General features: G+C 41.9%; 1 protein-coding gene across 2 annotated transcripts in view; it reads right to left on the bottom strand.

The window, feature by feature from the left end:
* LOC142796348 (uncharacterized) overlaps window positions 1-18,218 on the bottom strand; it is a 116,503-nt gene that overhangs the window by 40,043 nt on the left and 58,242 nt on the right. For both annotated transcript variants that reach the window (XM_075886723.1, XM_075886722.1), the window contains 4 exons: window positions 17,036-17,173; window positions 15,345-15,471; window positions 13,158-13,837; window positions 9,825-10,031 (listed from right to left, as the gene is read on the bottom strand). In XM_075886723.1, coding sequence (XP_075742838.1) covers window positions 13,239-13,837; window positions 15,345-15,471; window positions 17,036-17,173 — 864 coding nt within the window. In that variant the 3' untranslated portion in view covers window positions 9,825-10,031; window positions 13,158-13,238. The remainder of the gene's footprint in view (window positions 1-9,824; window positions 10,032-13,157; window positions 13,838-15,344; window positions 15,472-17,035; window positions 17,174-18,218) is intronic.

Below are 18,218 nucleotides of genomic sequence, written 5' to 3'. Positions count from 1 at the left end.
TTTCTTCTGACAACTTTTCTTTACACTAATGTTTCATGCCTTCTTTGATCTGAAATTGTTAAATGATCCGATTCTGTTAGTTTCATTCTGTACTTTATCGCGATGTATGTCTTTATTGTGTACCTATTCGAATTTTTATGTTCACGCCCTTCCTGCTAAAATCCCTGATGGGATTGGCAGTATGTCGAAATAAATAAATAAATATTAACGCGATTGCTTTTTTGACATTAAGCCTGCCTAAGGCAAGTTTGCCAACAACTCCCAAGCACCGGTGTGGCTGAGTGGTGGAATACTGGGCTGGCACCCAGCAGACCCGGGTTCGAGCCTCACTGTGTCATTGGTGCTAGGTTTAATTTCGAGCGATGACGGACAACTGCACGTGACCCGAGTTGTGATGACATAACAGCTTTCGCTGTAAAAAGTATTGAACTTTCCTGATAGCTCACCAACTACCAGAAGGAGCGCGCTGCAGCTACTAATTCCACATAGTGGCAGGTTTCAACCAAAACTGTCATTAGCCCTGTTTCACTCTGACCTTTGGTTTGCACGCTACAGCCACTAAAGTGAGCACATAAACTAGCTTTTTTTTGAATTAGTGCCCAAATGGCAAAGAGCTGGAAGAACAATGTGTGTGTGTGTGTGAAGTACAGCTAAAATTTGGGAAAACTTTCACATAAAGATTTGGTTGCTTCATCAAGCATACGGGGGAGTATTATAGGAGTTGTACTCGGTGCTACGAGTGGTTCAAGCATTCTGATAATGACATAATGTAGATCGATAACGATGCCAAGCCTGGACGACCTTGTACATAAACAGATATTGACCACGTTGAGAAATCCTGCAGTGATTTGAGGATATCTCTATTGACTGTTGGAGAAATTCCTGACGAAGTGGGTGTTAGAACAGGTTAATGTCATGAAATTTTATTTTATTTTTTTATTCCAAACATAAACTACATTAACAGATGCCATTTCCAAACCATACAGAAGGTCCTGGACAATACAAGAAGATATTTGCAGGCCATTAGTGCGTTCCAGGAAGCTTTCCAAAAATAGAAGAAACCATCGAAACACTGTATTGCCAGTAGAGGGGAATAGTTTGAGGGAAGCAATGCTTAAAATGTTGTACCACAATCAGTGAAGGTGTTAGTGAAAAACATTATTTTTTTAACATATTTCGTATATGCATGCAACTTGTGGGAGTTGTTTCAAGTTTCATGAGTGCTCGTACACATGTGGGGATAAACAAAATGGCAGCTACCTTGGGTCAGAAAAACGAGTTGAAATTTTCCAATTTTCTGACGCATTTGGTTCAGAAAAATGTGACTGTGGCAAGGAGTTACAAGTGTGTAGCAAAATATGTGGTACTTGAAATAATACATATGGTAATCTTGATAATTATGCTCCTTAGATGATTGGAACCAAGCCACACAGGGGAATTGGCCAAGACTCGGGCAGACGATTTGATCTTGAGTACCTGGATTCATACTAGAAATTATGGCATCTAGTAGAATGAACAGTTATTCTTAATTACTAAATTGTCCACTTTTATTAGTCATCAAGAAACAGAAAAACGCATGCAACAAATCTGTGTTTTGCAACGTAAGAAATACGTTCTACATAATGATTTTAAGGAGAAGCGAGGTACAATACACACTGAAGAGGCATTATATGCACTTTGTTGATGCTCTAGCTGATGACAAAATTATGGCTGAGCCATTTGTAATGGTTGGGCAGCTTTAATCACTCACTTGTTAAATAACTTGCCATGTATGGCACCTTGTTGTCTTATTCTTCTAGCACACTATATAACCTGTGTTGATGTGGTTCCTTACCTTATACGACACCTGATTTGGATATTTTTGAAAAGTAGCTTCAAGCACAAGCGTGGCCCTGTGGTAAAACACTTGACTGCCACATGGATTGCCCAGATTAAAATCCCACGCAATCTTAAACATTTATTTCCTTATTGTGCATGCCAGCGGTAGTCAGCTATGCAAAAAATATCAGCTGTTATCATGATCTCATAACTTTTCCATTAAAATCATGAGCAATTTATGAAGCATGAAATTCAAGTGATTGACGTAGGGATGTTTCCACAGAAATGTGTATATTCCTGTCAAAGAGTGCCAGTATGGGATTCCCAAATGATAGCAGCACAATAGCATGCCAAGTTGCCGCATTATTTCATGGTTCCTTTTTTAAAGGAGGTAATATGAATCTTGTAAACACTTTTGATGGCCTCGTGCTTTGTTTTCTTCATTTGTTGTCATTAGTACCATTATTAATGCGATATTGGAAGTGCTAGTTGCATTCCCTCCTCACAAATTTGTAACTCATAAGGTAGAAGCTTTTGACGGTTTTGATTGTTTGTTATGAGTACTGTCAACTATCAAAAATATGCACAGTTGTGATTGTTGCTACCCTGTTATATAAATCCATGACTTGAAACAATGCACAGAGCAAGGTAGTGCTAAGAAGTTGGAGCTCATTAGCATAAAGTGCCCTCCTTCGTGGAGCATATTAGGCCGACCCAAACGAGAGGGATGATACTGCAGGTGACAAGAAGAGACATTGATGCCAGTACAAGATCTGATGCACTCTACATCTAAATGAAGCACATACACATGCAGCGAGTGCTTTGATAAATCTTGTGCTACATTATTTCAAGTGTTCTGAAATGGGAATTGTGGTTCACTATGCATATACTATGATTTGTGTGGATGGTGATTTGGGCTAGTTGGTATGATAGCATGACAATTAATGGTAGCGCAAACAAAGGACATCAACAAAAGAAGCCACATTCAAGACATCACAGTGCTATGCATTGTCTTAAATATGCCTTCTTTTACTGATGTCTTTTGTCTGCAATGATGAGAAAACACTAACAATGATCAGGCTAGTGTAGTGAAAGATATAGCTATGTATATCACAAGGCTGTTGTTTCCTTCGACTAACTGTTAAAGCCAACACTGTATCAATTGTAAGAGTACAATAAAATGAGATTGTTTTTCGTTGACTGGAGCTCTTTTGAAAGTTAAAAAAATAATCAAGAACTGCACATTAGAAAAACAGAGGTGGTTAAACACGAAGAAAAAAATACAGAAAAGAACTCAGGAAGAAAAATTAAGGATATTTCACACATTGTGGGAATTTCATGCAATGTAGTCCATAATGATGATGCCTATGATGCAATATTTGGCATTGAGCCAAGTGTCATTGCATGAATGAATGTGTTTTGATAAATCTAGCAGTTTCGTGCTCATCAAGGACTTACCAAAAACGTTAACTACACAGGAGTTCAGAGGGTAACTTATGGTCTGACACGTCGGCACTAATCTTACAGCACAGCTGCCAGTTTCATCACAACAAAGTGCATGCTATGGTACGACAATGTGAAGATTGTTCATTAGCATATTCCTACGTGGTCGAGCAACACTTGAATGTAGCTTGCCGAGTCATATGAAATGTTTATTATGACTTACAAAAGTGGAGGCCACCCTGGAACCACAATTGGCATTAACCGAACATTACAGCTGTATTTTAAGTACACATATGTCAAGTTTACTACCTTTTAATCAGACTGCAGTGCCAGCCCTACAGCCATAGTTAACATTACACTGATGTGATGCCTGCATAGAATCTTTTTTCAATAGGCTGTTTCAAGACATGCCGTGGCTCTGTGGTAAAATACTTGACTGCTGAGCAGAATTACCGATTGTTATTCTTTGTATTATTTTGGTCAATGCTGCCAGTGCCAGATTTTATTTAAGTTGCTCACATTTAAATTGCCAATATTTATAAACTGCCATCACGTGCGACGCATGCCACAGTGTACGACATATGCTGCCTGTGACTGGAAAAAAGGGTTTCATGACGTACATAACAGGACACTCATTGTATACATGTCATAACCAGACAGTCATGTTCGTCATATTGTCATTCTCTGCTGTGCCTTTTTCAGTTCATACCAAGTTATGGAGGTGAGCTTGATAGCACCCAGATGCAGGCCTCTAGATAGATATACGTGCTCAAAGTGCCTTTGTTCTTTAAAAAACGCTTTGCTTTCAAAAGGCTTTCTAACATAAAAAAGAAGCTGCTCAAGCATGCCACTGACTTACCCAAGGTGGGCCAAAAGCAATCAAACATCTGAGAGACTGGAAGATGCATTGAGTGAGTTACTAAAAGCACAGGTTTTGTATATGAAGAAATATCTGTTTGTGGCACATTGTTTTGCTTATTGTCAATGACATTTACTGTTTGAAGTGAATAAATATGCACCATATGTAAAGAAATAGCCAGTTACAAGTGAAAGTATTTATTCTAATTACATCTGCTATTTTCATCAGTGTTAACTTCCTTTCTCCTCTATTTCTCCCAACCGGCTCATAAAATCTTCAACATAGTTAGGCATATCACTGGTACAAGAATATAGGTTCCAATGGGCACCCCGTGCTGAACCACCATTATCTAGGTCTTCCTACTCCAAAAGTGTGTCTGTGCGTGCCTTCTTTGTGTCTTCATTTTTAGTGCGCTATTAACATTCCACCTGTGTGTACTCCTAGTCACCAAAATTAATGCATAAGTTATGAAGCATCAGAGGCAATAGAAAACAGCCACAATATGGTGTGGAGCTTAAGGCAAACACGCTGGCATATTGTTTCCTTTAAGCTGCCAAAACTGTTTTCTATTAGGACGCTTATTGCTGAAAACCACTTGCTAAAACCAATGGGTGTACTTCGCAAAACCGCACCATCTTTAAAAGTCTGAGTAAGAAGGAACATAGAAGGATGCCCTGCATATCCTGAAGCAAATGGCTAAGCTGTGCTTACATAGTTTCGGAAGTTTTATTAAAAGTGATGTTATTTTGAATATTATAGGATAAAGATTTTTGATTAATCTTCTAATACAAATATTGAAGAATTGCCTTCATGGCTACAAATCGCTTAAAATTTAAAGTTTTCGGTGGAAGGAGTTTCAGTTCATGCATGCACTTTATGCATACATGCAGTAATACACTTTTAGTACAAAGCTTTCTGGGGCACAAATTGTTTTTGAAAAAGAATACTTGCGCACCTACCATCCTTAATTCACTGGACAGTCGTTCTGTCAGATAGACTCATGGCGAAGAGAATGGCGGCCACCCTGAGGAGGATCCTTTGAAAGGAGCTCTTCAAGCGGCTTGCTGCCTCTCTCGCGCTTGTTTTATTGGCTTCACACCAGCGCACACATAAGAAAAGTTAATTCCTAGAGAAGAAAAGAACGCTGGCCTGGATTATGACGCCGGGCATTTATTAAAAAAAAAAAGTGCACGGCAAGAGAGCGCAAGCGCGTTACCCAGACGTAGCTTGATCTCACCAGATAAATGCGAGTTTCTGCAGATCACGCGGGCACTCGCATGCGGTAGCTTGTTGTTGACGAGCACGTACGCGAAACACAAGTGCTCAGGACAGACAGAAGTTTGCCTGCGAAAGGCGCCTACAACACAGTATTGCTTTTTAATTTTCCTACAATACTTCCACTTTGTGATGTGCGGCACCTCGTCGTTCCTCGATGGAGTCCAAACGCGCTTAGACATCTCGACGGGCAGGCGGATCATAAGCTCTAATGTTCGGTGGTACAGTACCTTAGTAGCATCACAGTCAAACTAAACTTGCAACTCTTTCCGAACTGCTCCTACCAGAAACAAAGGTGCACGGAGCGTCGTGTTTCCCATATTGGCTTCCTTGAAGTGGCGACAACGCGCAGGCGCCGAACATGCCGCGCGTAAAAATGTGCAGTCGGTGCGCACTGAGGCCGGCTGTGGCCGGCGTGTTTGTTGTTGTTGTTAGTGGTTCATGAAGAAAAGGGAGGGGCGCAACAGGGCGGCGACGCAACCTGACAACGAGAGTACGGCGCGGAGACCGTTGCTAGGCGCACGTCGCGGCGGCATCCCTGCGAGAGTGTGACCAATAGGGCACAGCTGCGGTTGCCATGCGTTGAGCCTACTGCAGATTACAAATGCGCCTCAAATCTTCCATGGCATGAAAACATGCATGGCTAGACCATGTTGCACATTTAGCTTTTTATGCATTGCAACACCTGGTTGGAACACAAAATCGTGGCTTTATTTCAAAAGTTAGAAGACACCCTTCAATTAGGTGCATCGATTTAACAGTACTGTAATCAATACCATTTAGGCTGCCGGAGTTTCTCAGATTCTTGATTCCATTCCAGACAGGCAAATCTTGATACGAGTATACGAGTATATATGCACCACGATGAAAGAGTGTCAATCCAGTACAACATGAAACCAGGGGCTGCAGCAGTAAGGTGCCTACCTGTCCCCATTTTTGCATGCCCTTTATCGCACCCATTCTCCTAAGGGCAAACATTGTCATAACAAGCCCAAATTCCCCCCCCCCCTTCCCCCACCAAGAGAGAACTCTTATCATGGTTCCTCTCGCCCCAGTACATCGATCCTGGCGCCGCATGAAACACCTTCCTTGACGCACTAGTTACAAACTTGAAAACACACCTTACCTAGGGCTGCAATGATGGGTTTAGGTGGCAGCTCATAAAGCACTTCAGTTATACTTGTGCCTTGCTAAAACGGAAAAGAATGACTCAGTTTGAAGTGGTATATGCCATATGGGACGTCTATTTACTAAGAGTGTTTTCCCCTCCCTTTAAAACTTTGTCACATAGCATGATGTATACCTTATATGTATTTGTATATCATCTTATCTGGTCAAGGTGAGAAAATTAACCCATATATGCCTAGTGTCCTACATGTAGGACGCTGAAAATTTTCATTGTAAATTGAATGTTTTTTTTTTGTAAAAAAGCTAACGCTAATTGTCGTGTGTTGACGATGCTGTGCCCTTATAACCCGCTAGTGCAGGCGATCGCCGGGCTACCAGTCAGCTCGTGAGCGCAGTCTCAAAATTGTTGTTTCACGTGCCTGAAGCAGAGCACCATGCCGCGAAAGAAAATGCAAGTAATACAGATTCAAAATGTTCGCGATGCTGACAATATTTTTCTGGATTGATTGTCAATTATTGGGTCTACAGTAAAACTTGTATAACCTTGATGTGCGGTAAAGTTTATTGTTTGCGGTCTCTCAAACATTGGTGTCCTACCTATAGGACGCTAGGCACATGGGGTGTCACGCTGTGTCAACTTGGCACGCGTGCCGCATCGTGCCCGTGAAGCTTGTCGTAACGCAATTACATGCATATGGATGTATAGTACGTTCATGTCATTACTTTATTTGCACTCAGGAGATTCCCTGCAGTTCATTTCACTAAAAAAATATTTGCAGATGCCAACGACATCTGGAGCATATGGACGTTGGCAATACTGTGCCTTCACTTGTCGGCATTCTGCCGCCCGACAATCATGCTGGTGCAGTTACAGGTCAATAAAGCGGTGATCAAGAAGGCACGCAGAAACAAATGAAAAAGAAGTCTCGAGGCTTTTACAATTACTGATTCGACACAGAATAAAAAAATCTTTTATGCTGTTGGAAGGACAATAGCACAATTAACATGATCTCAAATGGTGATGGACTTGAACCGCAGCAAATGGTGAAAAGATATTCAAGATAAAAGCGATCTAAGGACATAGTGGAGCAGCCTTTTTGTTTTTCAAATATAATGCAAACATGGCCGAGGTTGGCCAACCGAGTCAAAATATTGCAAAGTACAACACTGCCACGAGAAGTATGAAGTGATAGTCATCACTGCCAACGTATCTCCTCGATGCATGTGGGAACAATGCTGTTGTACGGAAAGGGAACAGACAAAGCGGACCTGAGAATGTTTCGAAGGGCAGTTACAATGTAGTAAATAAAGAGATATGGCTACAAGCCATTGCGTGGAAGAAGCCTGCCAGTCTCGACAGGAGGCGCAAAGCTGATTTGAATGCACTGACCACTTAGTCATCCTCCGAGAAAAGCAAACAACGTGCGCTCATAGCCATGGGAAGACCACCATCTGTTGTAAAAAATGTGACATTACAATGCATGCTAAATCTTTCAAATTATACCATTCATTTAAAAAAGTAGTGTGGCACGCGGAACGCATTCCAAATTGACACAATGTGACACTTATGTGCCTAGCGTCCTATATGTAGGACGGTGCCAAAAACGTCAGAAAAAGTTTTCTTGCAAATGAAAGTTTTATTTTATTTTCTGAGAGCTTAGAAGCTATTATTCTGAGAAAAGAAAATCGTTTTGTTGATATCCTTGGGTTCAGGCATATATGGGTTAAGCACTTCTAACTAAAAAAGCCATATGCAGATATTCATCAAGTGAAACGAGATTTTATACAAAGGCATGCCAAGAACAATGATGCCACACAATGAACCATAACTCTCGCAATGTCAGTGCGTGGCCACATGAGCACCTGCAAAGCAGAATAAGGAGCTGGAGTACCAGCCACAAGGGTACCTGTGGTTTTAATTGCTAATAATGTCTGACTTGTCTAAGCACACAGTCATGTAGGCTCACGGTCGCAACGATAGCAGCTTACGTAACCCAGCTTTAGACTGTTTGCTGGACAGGTACTCTTGTAGTAACAAAGACAAGGATAGGAAGCAGCATGTCCAATCTTTAAATACACTGTGCATGCCAGCATAAAGTGTGCCAATTACTTATTGTCACAAAAATTTAATGCACCAAAAACACTGCACAGCTCAGCACTTACTTGCAGGTCGTAAGCTTTCATAGCAGCACTTTTTTTTTACTGATGACAATACCTTAATGGCCATTATATTACCATATATTCCTGTATATAGGACACCTCTTATAGAACATTTTTATTGGTGCATCTTATGTGCACAAAATGTCATGCAAATAGATGAATGAAAGAAATTTATCAAAAAAATAAATCCGGTATGTTGCTATGGCGTCCTACTCTAAAGCAGGTCACTCCAAATGTCCATATTTTACTTGTGAGCATGAAAGATGTGCTCATGACAGCATTCGACAGAAGATAGTTATTCTTGTTTCAACAATGAAGTAACCATTATTTTGTATGATGACCACTTGAAGCAGCACATCACATATGGGCTCTAAGAGTGGCGCGTGTAGCTCCTCTAGCCAGCAATTACAGAGACTATGGCCGCAGTAAAGGCCGCCACTATCACGCGCACTATATTGAGTTCAAATTGTTTTGTCCTGAAGTATTTTCAGGACATACTAAAGTTAGATTATGCCTCACAATAACACATTCCATTGATTAGTCAACCAGTTACAAGGATAAAAGCACCACTTCACTATCTTCATCATTATTAGTATTCATGACAAACTTCTCTGCAATCCAAAAGTAGTCGCAGTTTAGATCTCCAACGTGCAGTGTGATCGTTTGTTCACTGGTTCATTCACATCTTACAACACCCGTGAAATAATTACTCGAAGGTCAATAACGAAAACCCAACGATGCTGCCTACTAAAGCAGCAAAACTTTTGACAGAGCACCAGAGGATGTGGCAAAGCATAATATTGATACTACGATGACTTTTTTTTTCAGCCACTACATTTCGAATTTTTGTGGCATTAAAAACAAGCCTCAACACACTTCCTCAAAGAAAGTGCCCCATAGTGCATAAGGAATATGCGTATTTTACCCCAGCTCACTTTTCCCCTCTTAGAAATATTCTTACGAAAAGCATATGTCCGATGACACTTTCAAAAAAAAAGTTCCGGTATCGGGCAGGTTTACACAAAAGGAACAAAGGAGTTGCACTAAACAAGTATGCATTAGTGCTGCTATTATTATTACCTGCTAATGAGCATTTCTCTTAGTACTATACAAATCGAAAAATTCTGTACACTACACCTACCTCGAAAACCTTGAAGAGCCTCTGTTCTTTGTCCCCAAAGTACGCAGCCAGCAATGGTAGAAATGCAACCTCCTTAGCATTCTTGTAGCCCTTTGAAAGCTCCCGTTCTGTCTCAATCACCCATGCCATGACATCCTTCTTGACAATACTTTTCATGTGCTCGAACATCAATGGTGCGTAATCTTGCAACGAAGCCCGAAAAGCATTCTAGAATACAAAAAAAAGACTGCGAAATAAATACCTTCAAAATTATGTCCTGTGATACAGGCAGTAACCGTCTCATATACTTCACACTAATGAACAAACTAGCAGTTTTTATATTCACTTTGCAAACTTCGATATGTTGCAGCCATCTTACACTGAAATGCATTCAGAACCCTTTACAAGAGAGACTAATTTAACAGACATTTGAGTATACATGACACCAGGGTGCCTATATTAAAATAAATGTTAAGAAAATAACCATGCCAAAGAGACATCCTCTATAGAAGACAAGAATTACTACCTAGCACATCATTATCATATAAAGATTCATCTGTATCAGTATAGGATGATATGCAAGAATGGCTTTGCACCTAAATTTCATGCATACAAATGTCTCGAAAGGCCTACTTTTCAAATTCAGCACCTTCCACTGCAGAGTGCACGACAAAGATGTTAATATTAAGCCTGTAACAGGCAAAACAGAAGAAATACTTTTGGAAAGCTAGTAAGAATAAGCAATAAGCAACAGTCTGCAATATATGCAATAAACTGATAAAACAAGAATATCTTAGTAATGAGAACACATGGTCAGTATCCAATGAGAGCAGATTACTAACTACCAGAATCCAAAGTTTTTCTGCAATATATGCAATAAACTGATAAAACAAGAACTTCTCAGTAATGAAAACACTTGGTCAGTATCCAATGAGAGCAGATTACTAACTAACAGAATCCAAAGTTTTTCTAAAGAGCATACGTCCTGTCCCATTTAATTACAGGAAATGTGATCCTAATCTGAAAACTTTGAAGCCTTTATTCAAAGTCTTCAATAGTTGTCGATTCTGACATGGGATACTTCAAAGTGCACAGGCAAGCCCAATATTTTTATGTAAGCAGAAGCCTCCGCTAAAGTAAAACATAAGTTTAAAATTAGGCATACAGTCGAGCCCGCTTGTAACAAACCTGAGCCTGACGCGGCATGCGTTGGCGGTATCCCGAAGTTCGTAGTAAATGGAACACAGTTTTTGAAAAAAGTTGCAAATGAAAACACATTTTTTTTTTTTTTGCGCAAAATAGTTTGTGATGCACGCGTTTCGAAGAGTAAAAGCGATTAGGGCAGTTTTGAGTATATTTTAAGCGGCAGTGTACTCTTCGCCGAGGCCCGTAGCATAAGCTGCATGAGGCACTGGCTCCAAAGTTTTGTCGTTCTCGCAAACCGATTCCTCCAAAACGCTCTTGCCGCGTAATTAATTCACAATGCCCTTATCCGTGCACGGTTCCACGGTGTCGGCATCATCATCGGCTGTAATAAAACCATCGCAACAGATGTTCCACCCGCTCTGCCAGGTCGGAGTCGACGACGCGCTGCCACAAATAGCCGCCGGAGTGGTCCTGTTCGGAAGCTTCAGGCTCGGCATTGGGCCCGACGTCGACGAAGCCGGCCTCGCGAAACAGTTTCGCGCGCATGTAGCCGTCACCGCTGCCCACGAAATATTCACCATCTCCAGAGCTGAATACCGGGACGCCCGAGGCGGCAAGTTGGCTGCCAGGTGGTCAACAGCTATGAGCAAGTGCTTCGCAACCCGGCACCTAACGCGCAAATTTCGCCCAAGCCAAGCGGTCACACTTTCGACGTTTCGTTGAGCGGCAGGAAAAAGCATGCAAGGCCTCCCGTCCGCCATACTGACCACACACGCACATCAAGAGCGAGCAAGACGCGCACAAGCAACACATGCGCCAGAATGCGTGGTACAGCTCTGGGCCTGTTTCTAGTCAGAAAAAAAAAACTTCGAGGCAGCATGGCTGGCGTCGCGGAGCGGTGGAGACGGGCGAAGGGGTTGTGACCAAAAGAGGAGAGCTGATTTGCGAGAGAAGGGCAAGGAGCTGCGATAGAGTGGTGGTGGTGGTAGTGGTTAGAAGATGAGAAAAGGCACCTAATTTCTGCAATCTGGTCGGGAGCACTGCGCAGTGCCTTATAGAGTGAAAAGAGGGGCGGATACGACAGGAAAGCGACCTTGAAAACCAAAACACGCGGGAAGGAGCCGGGTCGGGCAGCTTGCTTGAAAGGTGCGCGGTGCGCGAGGTGCATTAAAAAAAATCAGCGGCTGTGGTCAAAGAATCCTTTTGTTGCGCCGGCGGGTTTGCGGGACCTTACCGACTTCCATATTTCGCGACTCATTCCGCGCAAGTGAACAGCCGTTTTTACGCTTCCGCGTGCGTGCGGTGGGCATGCTGAGCTGAGTGCGAAGTGAGCGAGCACAGGTCCTAAACACGAAAACAATCGCGAATTATGAGTTCAGTGGGGCAGCATACGTGCGTGCACTAGAACAATACGATAAGACAAGACGCAGACGATCGGGTGCTGACAATGTTGGCGAATGGTCTGGTCACTGCAGGCAGGCGACGTCAACGACAGTACCAGCGATCAAAAACAGGGGAGATGGCCGACATGTCTTCGAAAAATGTGTGCCAGTGTGAAAACAAAACACGGGCCGCGTCCGATGCTGGGTGCTCAGAGTAGCCGGGGGACATAAGACGGAAGGGCGGGTAACAAAGAGCGGCAGCTAAAGGGACGCGGAGGCAGGGTCGGCGTTTAACAATAAGAATCTATGGGCACCTCGGTGTTGGTTCATCCGTAGTCAAAAGTGGTTTCCCGGGAAGTCGACAAAGCCCCGACTTTGTTCGCTGTTTCCATCGCCAGAGCTCGGAAACGTTCGTTGTAAGTGCGATTTTATGTAATTGAAACAATTTATATTTCCACGGTCACGCGGATATTGTTCGTTTTAACCGAAACTTCGTTTTAAGTGGGGCCGTTATATGTGGGCTTGACTGTACTTCCAAACACAAGAAAAGATGGCTGCTTCCACTGCTCACGATAACAATACATGACACAAGTTTTCTTGTTCTAGGCATTATGTCATATTGAAATATTGAGACAGAACTGATGCCACCGACAAGGTTTCCTGATCAAACACTACACCGGCAACTGAAAAGGTCTAGGAGCTAATGTGCTATACTTTCAAAAAACACCAGACACAAGCAGGCTTTTTAGCATTAAAAAATACTATCACTAGACAACTGCTCAGCACTCTTTTTACTATCTATTCCACAGTGACATGCAATCCATACCTTGGCGTCCTTTCCAATAAAGATATTAATGTGCTCATAGAAGAAGGGATGGTGAAACAATAGTGGCCACTCCTTCTTGATTTAGGGAGCATGATGGACAGGGCTCGCACTATTAATAAACTGCCGTTGTGCTCCATATGTGTCTTTCATGTACACCATGGCCAAAGAATAATCCATGTCCTTTGGACTTTTCCGTGCTTCCCAATCAATAAGTTGCTGCTTTTCATCAAGTTCATCACTTTTCAAAACTGACCATGTTTGCCAATTCATACAGCCATACGACATTTTCAAACTCCTCTGTGCCGACACAGGAGTCGATGACTGGATTCCTCGCTTGCTTCGATAGATATTTTCAACCCTCGCCTCAAGTTGTTGAAAAAATGAGTCGTAGCCACGGCCAAGCAAGGTGCCATTCGTACTCCTATCTTCAAGAGCAACTGGGTATGCCCTGACCGTTTCCTCAGCCACACTCCTAATTAGTTCTCTTCTTGGCCTAGTGCACACAACTAACATTTGCTCGACAATACAACGGACCAGCTGCCTCCGATGCTTAAGGTCAAGAGGGGATGCTGCTGCACTAAGCGTGCACTGAAGATCTTTGGGCAGCTTCTCTGTTGACACACTGATGCTGATGTCATGGGTCGGTTCTGGTAAGAGTATGTCGTTTCGTTCCGAGATGTCTGAAACAAGGAGCGTAAAGTTTAGTGGGAACACGCATCACAAAAATGGAAGCAGTAATGCAAGTCTCTTCATGTTATAATTATTACCATTTTTATTTCTATTATATTTTCAATTTGATACTTTATGAGGCAAAACCACGATGTATACATGAGGCATGTGTTTATAGAAGTCTCTGTATAATTTCTACCCACTGATGCTGTGAAATATGCACCCACATCGCACAGTACACAGGCTAACATTTCATCTGTACCAAAATATTAGCTACGACCACTGCTGCTCGGAGCGAACTTGTGACCTTCGAGTGAACAGCTCAGCACTGTAATCTCTTCACCACCGTGGCAGCTCTGCTTGTTTACTCCACGCTCGTCTTCTTGTCCCTTTGCCATCAATCTGAGCCCTCACTATAACAATCGTCATGCCCTACCAACTAGCCCAAACCACCATTTTAAGTCAGTACAAAGCTTTCCCACTGGCAGAAGAGCCATGGCTCTAAAACTGGAAGGCCTGCCACCCTCCAACGTTGTGTTGGCTACTGTATAGCAGTGGTAAATAGAGCATATTGTATGCTTATTCAAATAACTAAGTGCATTGAAGTTTTTGTATTGGTAGAGACCCAGAAGCTTAAGGTAAAACTCGTCAGCATAGTGCGGGTTCTTTAACTTCAAAAGAACGGATATAAATTTAAAACAAGATTTCGAAGTTTGTTAAAAAGAAAACTATCCTCGTGCTTTCCTGCCACGCTAACCTTTTTGCGACCTCAGCAGATTACGTCATTACAAGAAGCTCTGCTTATTTTGTTTGTATAAATAACTTCTCTGAATTTATTGTCATTATTATAAAATCATCAGTCAATTTAGGTTCACAGGGACTGACTAGACAGGTAGATAGCTAAAATAGCCCACAAAGCCAATGACAATGCTTATGTTCGGCAATACAGGATACAATAGTTTTCTTCTACTTTGAAGGTGGAGTTCAACAAATACATTACACTGTCATAAAGCCTTCTACGTGAACTGCAGGTTTCAAAGTTGCTATTTGCTGATCTGTCGAAATATAGCAACATAAACAACATAAAAAGTGGTCTACTATTATGCATAAATGACATTCGTGTAAAGTTTGGTCCCTGTCAGTGGTAAGTTCTCTTTTCCGCCACATCAATTTTTGCACATTTATAGCATACAAATGACATACCCTGCACTTTCCCTCGCTTCATGGTGAATTTTATGCCATTCAGGTTGCGCCTAACAAATACAAACAAGCCTTTCAATACCTTCGATTCTGCAAAGTTGTTGCAGGAGATTCCGAATTTAAATATGAAAGAATGAACTTTTAACACAAAATTAGTAATGAAAAAAAAAAAATCCCTGATTTCGTAACATAGAAAGCTAAAATGGAAAATAAGGAGACAGAACAGCCCATAAAGTTTTAGTATGGGCATATCTCTTAGTCCTGTTTTTTAGCATGTCACTTTTAAATGTCAACTACACTTAAAAGCATTTTTCATACCTTGAACAGGTGAACTTGCTGGGGGAGCAACCTCCGCAACAACGAAAATTCTCTGGTCCATTGACAGTTGCACAAGGACTTCTTGAAACACAGCCTCCTCAAGTTCTGTCCAATCTAAAAGAAAGACCTGCAACAAAACAGCATAATAGTTCGAAAAATGGCTATTACATTTGATTTATAATGTATGCAAATACAAAGTAAGATTTCTAGAACAACTATTTTATCTTGTCAATTCAATGTGCAATGTACTTGGTTGAAAAAGTGAAAACTCAAAGCTGGTGCATACACAGAGATGTCGCATCATATATATATATGCTTCCAGGACTGTTGTGAAGCAGCTTGAGGACAGTATTCGACAAGTGATCAGTTGTGCCATTTTCTTTTGAGAGTGGAGGCAGAGCTGCCTCTGCTACAAAAGCTGAAATGGTACTGTTAACAATGCTAAGCAATCTACAACAGAACATACAACAGCTAAAATGGTGCTGTTAGCAACTATGCTAAACATTTCACAACCAAACATATATAACGAAGCCGTTTTACAGCAGAGCTATGTGGTCCAGGTTTGCCATCATGAACCACCCTGCGTTCAATCACTGCCAAAGCACTCGGTACAGAAGGTCAACAAAAAAAGCCGATACTTGAGTCCCCTAACCGGTGCTGGGGCCCCGGTGTTACCTTAAATTTTTGTGGAATAGTGGGGCGAGTACCGAAATTTTCCAATTTTTGTGGCACATGTACACTATTGAATACAGCAGAGGACAGCAACCTGCAGCACGTGGGCCGCATGCAGTTCACTAGGCTGCATTATCCAGCCCCTGGCACATGCTCATAACACCACCCCTATGTAGCTGAATACCACCTCCACAACTCACAGTGCCAGACAGTTTTTTTTTCTCTCCTGGTAACTTATGTTTACGAATTGCGACATTATGGCATGTGTGCTGAAAACAAACACAATCTTTATAGTTAACTACATAACTATTGTTAATTAAAGTTTTATATTCTTGCCTACTTCAACCCCTCTGGCGATTTGCAGAGCAACATGTGCCATATTGGCTTCATGCAAATCAACTTCCCACCTGAAAAGGTTGCCAACTGCCAACCGTTGGGATCACAGCCATGCATAGTGCAGTATATCACACAGCATATCAAGAGTGTTGAGAGGGGAAAAGTCCAGCCAAGCCATGATGAGCTAGGGGGCCAGCAGCTCTGCTGTCACAACCTTGCAAGAAGCGCTATTTTTTTTTACCTGAAAACTTCTTCAGCAATACTCATAATCACAGTGATGCGAGAAAATTGTCTGCACAGCAGCTGTAGACAAACTCGAGCTAGTAAACATCTAAAACAACTACAGCTTCTCACGGTATAAAGTGTGCCAGCTATATATCGAAAGCTGTGTTTGCTTGCTTGATCACAATTATGATGCGCTTGGAGTTATCATTTCAGTTTTACATTAGCACAGTTTGAGCCTCGTCACATATACTTGGCGCAATTTTTTATTGAAATGCTGTTCAATAATAGGAAAGCAAGAAAACAACACGCCCCACTTAATGCGATGCTGCTGCTGGTTGGTTTGCTGCTGCATTAATAACTGCCAAGCAGAAGTTTAGTGCAACGGTCTAAAGATGAAGCTCGAACACTTTGGTCAGTAAATAAAAGCTATCAAAATGCTGCACAAGTGAAGTTTTCACCTTTGCATTGCTCGAGTTGCAGATCCCGTTTTCCCTTGCTTTCTGAATAACATCATCCATTGTTTCAGCGGTGATCATCTTTTTTATTGAGTGATCCGCACTCCATATCTTCGAGAGAGGCATGATCGATTGCCCTACCTGCAATAACAAAGCATGCTTATCTTCAGCGCCCAGAACATTGTACCCTATTGAACCAACAAAACTACCTCTAGAGTCCGCTAGGATGGTTTAATAAAGCGGGATCTGCATCAAAGCTCTATGAAGAATACATCACTTCAGACAACAACAAAAAACACTCATAACTGACATATTCCATTTGCACACAGCACTGTCGGCCTTTGAATTGTATAAAGAAAATTATATTCAACTACAGATGAGCCTTTTGACAAGCTCTGCTGCTGAAAGCAGCAAATACTTTTTATTGCAAAATATAGCACCTTCAGAAACACCTATGACTGGACTAGCTCTAACAAAAAAAAAGGGAGGGAAGAGGAGTTCACCTATTTCTTGAAGCTTCAGCATTAACTCTTCCTGTTTTTCTTTTTTTGAGAAGAAAATCGTGCCAGCTAGCCCAGCTGTTGACCTTACTAGAATGACAGAACTGTCGGGCTGAACCTTTAACACCTCTGCACAACCCCCCCCCCCCCCACCTTTTTTTTTGTCCTATTCGAAAAATGTGTAAAAGTTTTTGACAAAGTGTGACATGTTAGTGCACGTGTGACAAAAGAATCATAATAAGACTAGACGGGTGGCACATGCGCGTTCTTTTGAATTGAGGAGGAAACCCGCGCACGTTATTCATACATAAATAGATTGTTGTTTCTAATGAAATAACCCGCAGAGACAAATGTCAGTTACTTAATCTCCAACAAAAATTTCCTTGAATTTGTTGATTACTTAAAAAAACTAGTAATGAATGGATGAACTTTGAGCACTACCTGTTCAAGAAAAATTGCCACGTTACAACGTGGGTGGTAGAGGCAAGGTTTAGCGAGGGTTGCACCGCATTGCCATGAAAGGTGGGCGTGCGGTTATGAAAGGAGGAAACTAGACACAAAGTGCAGGCCGTGATAGAGCGCGCACGTGCCGCTCCTCTGGCCTGGCACGTGCCGCTCCTCTGGCACGTGCCGCTCCTCTCTCCAGCATCACACCAAGACTTGACATCCGCATGACGTCCCCGAAC

This window comes from Rhipicephalus microplus, chromosome 2 (genome assembly GCF_043290135.1).
Source record: "Rhipicephalus microplus isolate Deutch F79 chromosome 2, USDA_Rmic, whole genome shotgun sequence".
In the NCBI taxonomy this organism is placed as follows: domain Eukaryota; kingdom Metazoa; phylum Arthropoda; class Arachnida; order Ixodida; family Ixodidae; genus Rhipicephalus; species Rhipicephalus microplus.
The sequence above is the reverse complement of the archived record's forward strand: the minus strand, read 5'-3'. Positions and strand labels throughout refer to the sequence as shown.